This window comes from Vanacampus margaritifer, chromosome 11 (assembly GCF_051991255.1).
Source record: "Vanacampus margaritifer isolate UIUO_Vmar chromosome 11, RoL_Vmar_1.0, whole genome shotgun sequence".
Taxonomy (NCBI): Eukaryota; Metazoa; Chordata; class Actinopteri; order Syngnathiformes; family Syngnathidae; genus Vanacampus; species Vanacampus margaritifer.
This window is the reverse complement of record NC_135442.1, coordinates 14,528,696-14,536,812: the sequence shown is the minus strand read 5'-3', so window position 1 is coordinate 14,536,812 and position 8,117 is coordinate 14,528,696. Positions and strand designations below refer to the sequence as shown.

Genomic DNA, 8,117 nt, shown 5'->3' with positions numbered 1-8,117 from the left:
ACTCTAATATTGAACAAAAAGGAGGCCCGTTGGCGGGACAACTTGGTCACCCCTTAAGTTGTGACCCACAAGAGGGCAGAAAAATCTATTTCCAAAAGTTTCACTTCAACTCGTCACCATGGCCACAATCTTTGCTCACTAGGCATCAAATTCTCACATTTTGTAGTGACAAGTCTCTTCTTTCAGACAAACTAACTTTTATTTGGCTAAGGTGTCATTTAGTACCTTTATTTTCACTTTAAGCGAGGAGAAGTCGGACTAACTCGCCTATCTTTTCCATGTTAAATTCGCCTCTTTTTTCCTCTTTATTTTGGATAAATCATAAGTTTTCAACCTGCTCTCATTTGGTCATTTTTCATCCGATTAAAAAAATTAGAACATGCTCGTGTTCCCCAAACCCTGGCCGTTCTAACGAGCCATTTTTTGAACCATTAAGTCGTGAGAGGCTTTTGTTCCAGGTGTGCGTCTCTCATACAATATCAATGGAATATGGGTGCGTGACGTCTCCAAGTCAAATGTGTGTGCGTGAAAGTGCATTTTTCTTAAAGGGACAGTGAGATACTTTTAGTTGATGTTGATTATGGTTAACTTCCACATTTTTTGACCGATTCGTCCTTTAAATTTTAAACTGTTCAGCTCATTTACATTTTTTTATGGACAGTAAGATACTTTTAGTTGATGTTGATTATGGTTAACTTCCACATTTCTTGACCGATTCCAGTCGTTTAAATTTTAAACTGTTCAGCTCATTTACAAGAGTCAGCAGTCCCATTCAAAATTTCCGCGGGAATTTTTCTAGTTATTATTATTAGGCTACAAGGCTTTGAAATGACGTCACACAGGTCTTCAAGGCTTTGAAATGACGTCGCACAGGGTCCCGCAAAGCTTTTTCCCCCCTTGTTTCGTCTGCTTGTGACGTGGTATCATTGTGATCTGGGGACAAGAGGGCGGAGGGAGGTGCGACGCAGTTGACTCGGTGATCCCCTGCTGCTAAGTGTGCCCCTGCTGTTAGTTTCCGTCCAGTGGAAGTTCCGAACATGAGGATTCATGCAGTGACTTTCCTTGTTACCTTTGTCCTTTGGTGGACTTGTTCAGGTGAGAGTGTACTTACTTAATTAACTTTGGATGAAAAATAACCCCCACCCACCACCCCCGCCGCAATACTTTGTCCAAAAGTCTAATGAAGTTATATTCTTTTAATTCCGAGTTCAACTCTTATCGAGGTTTTCCTTTAAAAAATGTCATTGCACTCATTGTGAGCTCTTGAGACTTTTTTTTAAATGGCAAAGGACTATCAAAAAAATAACAGCAATTTAGAATTTTATGGGAATAAAAAAATCATACTGTGCACTTCAAGGCGCCCGAGTCGCCACGGAGACGCAACAAGTAGGCCTACGCCACAACGCTCGGCTTGTATGCACTTTTCCTATGTTTTTTTTATCTTAAATGAGAGCCGTGCGTGCACAACCCCACCAAGTGTTTCTTTGTAGTAACTTTACGTGTTTAGTTGTGCATTTATAAGGCTGGGAAGCGCTGGGAGCACGATACTTTGGCGACAGTTATTAGATCTCTAAATTCCGATTTTCAACCGAACACACCGTCACAGTTCGAGTCTTTTAATACACTGTAAACAAAAACAAACAAAAAAGGTGTTTGCTCAATTTGAAAGATAGAATGAACAATATTCAGTCGGTGTTTGTAACTTTTCTCTCCTTAGCTAGATAATGCTTGACATGTCGGCTATAGCGGAATTGAAATACCGGAACTATAAAATATACATGTCAGCTGCTACATCTTTGTTTAGATTTTATCCAACATTAATTATTAATTAATTAAATGTTTTAGTCCCTGTCACCCCAAGTTCTAAAATCCCATCTGCGCCACTATACGTAGGCCCTGCCTGATGGATCGGGGACGTATACTGTAGGCCTATTAGAAGTGTCTGCGCCCCATGTGACCTTAATTGTCCTATAGCGCCCCCTAAGGACACCACTTGGAATGGCAGAGACGTTCATTGCTATGTTACATGACAAGCCCCTGGACTAGCTATCATTTTTACTGTATATGCAATGAATGCGGTCATGTGTGGTGGATTTTGGTGTGTTTCTCATCTTGTTGTTTTTCCAGTGCTCTCCCAATGTCCGACCAACTGGCGGCGCTACAAGGAACACTGTTACTATTTCTCAAAGGACTATCAGAGTTGGCAAAGAGCTCTACACAGCTGTTACTCCAAGGGAGGCCTCCTGGCCAGCATTTGGGACAGAAATGAGCAGGTGACGCTCTCTCTCTCTCTCTCTCTCTCTCTCTATTTCACTCTTTCCATCTATCTCTATTTCTCTCTTTCTCTCTCTATTTCTCTTTCTATTTCTCTCTCTCTCTTTCTATTTATCTATATTTTTCTCTTTCTCTATTTCTCACTCTCCATATTTCTCTTTTTCCTTCTCTCTCTATTTCTCTCTATTTCTCTTTGTCTCTCTTTCTATTTATCTCTCTATATTTTTTCTATTTCTCTGTTTCTCACTCTCTCTATTTCTCTATTTTTCCTTCTCTCTCTTTCTATTTCTATTTCTCTCTCTATTTCTTTCTCTCTATTTATCTCTCCATTTCTCCCTTTCTATTTCTCTCTTTCTCTCTCTTTCTATTTATATCTCTCTATTTCTCTATATTTTTCTCAATTTCTCTCTCTATTTCTCACTCTCTATTTTTCCTCCTCTCTCTTTCTATTTCTATTTCTCTCTCCAGTTCTCACTCTCTATTTCTCTATTTTTCCTCCTCTTTCTATTTCTCTCTCTTTTTCTCTCTATCTTTCTTTTTATTCCTCTCTCCATTTCGCTCTCTCTTTCTCGCTCTCTTATTTCTTTATTTTTTTCTCTATCTTTCTATTTCTCTCTTTATCTCTACTTCTCAATCTCTATCTCTCTATTTCTCTCTCTCAATCTTTATCAATTGCACTCTCTCTCTTTCTGTCTCTCTATTTCTCTCTTTCTCTCTATTGCTCTCTATGTATATATTTCTCTCTATATATATTTCTCTCTTCATTTCTCTCTATTTCTCAATCTTTTATCAATCGCTCTCTCTCTATTTCTCTCTTATGCTCTCTTTCTCACTCTCTGTCTCTCTATTTCTCTCACTATATATTTCTCACTATCGCTCACTCTCTTTCACTCTCTTTATATTTCTCTCTCTCTCTTTCACTCCCTCTCGATTTCTCTATTGCTTTCTCTCTCGCTATTTCTCTCTCTCTATTTCTCTCTCTATCTCTCAGTCTTTCTTTATCAATCGCTCTCTCTATTTCTCTCTTACGCTCTCTCTATTTCTCTCTCTATTTCTCAATCTTTATCAATCGCTCTCTATTTCTTTCTCTCTCTCTGTTTCTCTATTTCTCTTTCGATTTCCCTCTCTATTTTTCTCTCTATATATTTCTCTCCATTTCTCTCTCTCAATCTTGATCAATCTCTCTGTATTGTATCTCTCATTCTCTCGCTCCCTTTTGCTCCCGCTCTTTCATTTTCATAACTTGAAAACGGACACTGTTTTGCGTTGATTCAAAAATCAGCTCATTGGCCGTGGCGGTAGTGTTCGCCCTGAGGCTGGGAGGTCGTGGGTTCAATCCCCGGCCGGGTCATACCAAAGACAATAAGAACGGAACCCAATGCCGCCCGGCTTGACACTCAGCATTAAGGTTTGGAATTGGGGGCTTAGAACACCAAATGATTCCCAAGCGCAGCCCCTGCGGCTCACCGCTCCCTGGGTCAAATGCGGAGAAGGAATTCCGCCCCACTTAGTTGGGTGTGACAATCAGTGGTACTTTAACTTTAAAAAAAGGCTAGCTCCGAGATGGTTCTGAAAAGCGGTTCCATCATAAACGCTTGTGCCCCAAAAAGTCTTGGAAATGCGTCCACGCAGGGCCAAGCAAGGAACCGGGCTAATGGAAACGTTTCTTTACTCTCTCTACCATTCTTGCAGAACTGGGTGCGTTCACAATTTCCCAGGAACGCTATCTGGATCGGCCTGTGGCGTGCTTATCAGTCTAACTCAGAGTGGCAGTGGGTTGATGGAACGCTTTACTTTCAAGTAGTGTCGTAAGTGCCATTTCTTTACTCAGTGCTTGGAGCAGGAAAAATCTCTGTGCCTGAAATCCGCTCTGGGAGGTTGGGGGCCACCAATTTATAAATCCCTTGTGTGAAAGCTTGTTGCCTGTTTCAGGCAATGGGGTCCTGGTCCGCTGCACGAAAAACCTAGTAGCGGATACTGCACTGTGATAACGCAAAGTGGTTGGTACACCAAGGACTGCGACAGGTACCTGGCCTACATCTGCAAGCGCCCTGTGGGTGAGTCCACACTTTGTTGATTTGTGGCTGCATTACCTTAGCGTGTCGCTACGACAATGCGGTTAGTAATGTGACGTCCCAGCAAAATTGGACTCGTTCTTTTTGCATGGAACTTTCTTTTTCAGGTGAGGAGATTGAGACGGGATTCCTGGTCCAATCCAATCCAAATCCATGTGTTGCCACATTGACATTGAGAAAGTGATTATAAAGTAACTTAGTTACTTTGCTAATTACTTGTTACTTTCATAGTAACATTCGGGAAAAAACACACCGGGTTTTGTCAATTAATTGGAAGTGCAGTTTTGAAAATGGCATTTAGGAACAAAATTAGTTTTTGTTAAAAATGAAATAGACAACCTTAGTTTTAAACATGCAATATTTGGCATCAAGCACACGATCACTTACTTGTTAACGCATTCACTGCCATTGACGGCTATATACGTCCAAAATTCATTTGAACTATTTCTATTAGTTTTTTTCCACTTGCTAACAAGAGTATGAAAACCTAGATATTTTTTTTTTCGTACATTCAGAACAGATATAAAATTTGTGATTATTCGTTAGTTAACTAGTGAAGTCATGTGATTAATTACAATTTAAAAAAATGTATCACCTGACGCCCCTAATTTAAAAAAAAAGTATTAAAAATAACGGGCGTTAGACGATTAAAATCTTTATTCGAAATTAATCGCATGACTTCAATAGTTGACTCAAGATTAATCACAAATTTTATATCTGTTATAAATATACAAAAAAATAAATTCTAGGTTTTCATAAAAAATGAAATGAAATGGGAAAAAAAAGTTAAATAGAAAAAGTTCACATGAATTTTTGACGTCTATAGTCGTCAATGGCAGTGAATGAGTTCATTTAGCTTTGAATGTTTATTTATAGCTTTCTTTGGAAGCATGACTTCTTCATGCACAGATGATTGCTTAGTAATTGCCAGAGTTCTTTTTAAGTCAGTCATACAGCTGATGGCAACCAGACTCCGGTATTTTTTCAAATGACTTATGCCATCATGCTCAAAAAGTAAGAGTGGCGCTAGCGACCCTGAAAGAAAAGGCAGACGTCCTGTGTCTTCAGAAGACGCATGACAAACAACGTTTGCATGTCTGCTAATGTGCACTGTCCTTTCAAATGGATTTCTTTTTTCTCTGCAGACGAGACCCCATCCCTTGCCTGTCCGAAATGTCCTGATCTTACATGCCCCGCTCTTCCTAATCTTACCTGTCCCGCCCTCCCGAAATGTCCTGATCTTACATGCCCCGCTCTTCCTAATCTTACCTGTCCCGCCCTCCCCACCTCCCACCCTCCCCACTACCCACTGACGTCGACCACCGCTCCGCCGACCAATCGGGAGCCCGAGATCTGCACGAGCTCGGCCAGTGGGATGGCGTGTTCCTCTCACAATGTCACATGCTCGTGCATGCTCCCCGTGCTTGCCAACTCGGTGAGTTAATGGTTTTTGCTGTGAATGCTGAATAGCATTATAAGCTCCCCGTGTTGTAAGTAAGCTGACCTTTTTCAGGTCATCTTTGGAAATATCTGTCCATATTGTCCACAATGACATAAAAAGGATCGTTTTTATTGTCTTTTGCAAATAAATGATTAAAATTAAATTTTTTCTCAATTGTGCGTGTACAGAAAGGCGGATTCAGAGGTGCGCTCGATGACGGTCTCAGCGTGAACCGCAGCATAGTCATCAGAGGACGAGCCTATCCCAAAGCAGAGACGTAATAAGCCACGCCCTGCCCCAAGGTCAAGAAGCCCGTTACCACGACGACTTTGTGTGTTTGCGCGGCAGGCTCATCGTCAACCTGCTGGGGCGCGACCTCCACCCCGATGACGACGCGACGGCGCTGCACCTGAGGTTCAACTTTGAAAGCAGAACCGTCGTGCTCAACTCCATGGTGGACGGCTCGTGGGGTGAAAAGAGGCAGGAGAACTTTCCAGAGCAACGGCCCTTTGGACCCGGACTCGACTTCAAGGTCACACCACTTGATCTTGATCTGGTCACACTTGGAAGTGTTTTTCTTTTGAAGCTTTTTCTGTAGTGCGCATCTATGATGAGGCCTAGCATCCGTAAAATCCAAAATATCAATCCAATACGAGCATAAATTGAAGTGGGCGCAAGTAGAGATGTCCACATGTGAAAATGCACCTGTAGAAACTACATTTACTGATTGAGTACTTATTGACTTTCTGATTTGTCCTCATCCAGATTGTCATCTGGTGTGACGCCGACACTTTTCGCCTGACCTTTAACGACATCCACCAGATGGATCACAAATATCAAATTCAAGACCTGCGAAGCATCAAGTGGTTGGAGGTGTGGTCTGCGTTGCTGACTAGTATCCAGCTGATGTGACGTCGCCGTCCGAATGCAGCTTCCTGTCTGGATGACCACTTTGTGGACGCCAATCAGCAATTAGTTTAATTCTAGTACTCACTACTGCCACCTTTTGTTGTTCTCCACTGTTTAGCTTAGCGATGCAACGATAAAATGTAACTGTACAATTTCATGTCATGGAGGCCACACTACGGATTGTGGTATAAAAAAATGTGTGGAATATTAAGTGCCAGGGATGTGAAATATGAAGAGACATGACGTTCCAATTAGTTAATTTCCACTTGAGTGTTTTGAAGTGATAAAATAAAGTGAACAATAAAAGTGAATAATTAAAGTGAACATTTCAGTAAGTGTCTTTGTTTTTGTGCGGTTGCAGCACCCTCTGGTGGCTCATTTGTCATTACGTGCCTCTCAAAAGCGTTATCAGTGCTTGGAGGTAGTGATGGGACGAACAACACTGGTGCTCCAGCACTCTGCCGAGTGCGCAAGTGTGAAACCCCGTATCGGCGCGTGTATCGCTTTATCGCAGTGGTTCTATGGAATTGTAGTTCAGGGTTTGAAGCTTGTATCGAAGCTTCAGTGTCGCACTGCCATCACTACTATATACACAGTGTGAGATGGGACAATGAAGCCTTGTGAAGCTTTTGAGGCTTTCGGCTGATTGCTTTTGAAAAAGAGTCGAAGTTTCAAAGCCCCATAAGATAGATCGTACCGGTGACATCTGGTGGTCAGCTGGAGCCATAGCAGCTATAATCTTCAAAGTGATTCGCCTGATTGATTTATATTCCAACATAACACCAGTACACTCAGTCTTACATTTGTGTCTATCTAATGATCATCGGGTACACATGGAAGTGTTGCAATATTTTGACACTGTACCAGTACTATGGTTCAATGTGATGTCCTGTTACTCATTCAATTTTTATAAACATGATTTGGATATGACACAAGTGCGCTGTGAAGCCAGATGACAAGTATTTCAACATCAGTCTTTGGGAGATGTGACTGAGGGTCTTGGAGAAGCGCTTATAGCAACCCGGTGGAAAATACTTGGGTCAAGCCTGTATCTTCTACACACGATTTAAAAGTAATGCATAATTGGAAACTTTAATTGCATCATTGTGGGAGTACTTTTGTTGGAAACATACCGAATAACTAACTTTTCCAGGTGAACATAAAGTGAAGCAAATATCTACATGAGGGAATTGTGCGCCTGACACCGCGCCAAAGGGTTTGAATCAGTTACGTAATTTCCGGTATCTCATTAGCGCGCATAAAGCCGCATACGTCATCAGCACGTGATCACGGAGGTTTCATCGGGGCTTTTGATACATTGTTTCGAGCAGTCTGTCTCACTCGGCTGACACATGCTCCGGAGTCTCAGTGTCAAACGTCCCACCTCTTTTCTTTTTTTTTTCTTCTTTTTGGAGAGC

General features: G+C 41.6%; 1 protein-coding gene across 1 annotated transcript; it reads left to right on the top strand.

Annotated features, from left to right (window-relative positions):
• The first annotated feature begins 900 nt into the window (after positions 1–900).
• LOC144060856 (uncharacterized) lies at positions 901–7,023 on the top strand. The gene is made up of 8 exons (XM_077580747.1): positions 901–1,095; positions 2,128–2,273; positions 3,967–4,082; positions 4,207–4,331; positions 5,495–5,784; positions 5,979–6,067; positions 6,139–6,322; positions 6,556–7,023. Exons 1-8 carry the CDS (start codon positions 1,038–1,040, stop codon positions 6,700–6,702), a joined length of 1,155 nt encoding a protein of 384 aa, XP_077436873.1. The 5' UTR covers positions 901–1,037; the 3' UTR covers positions 6,703–7,023.
• Positions 7,024–8,117: the final 1,094 nt, after the last annotated feature.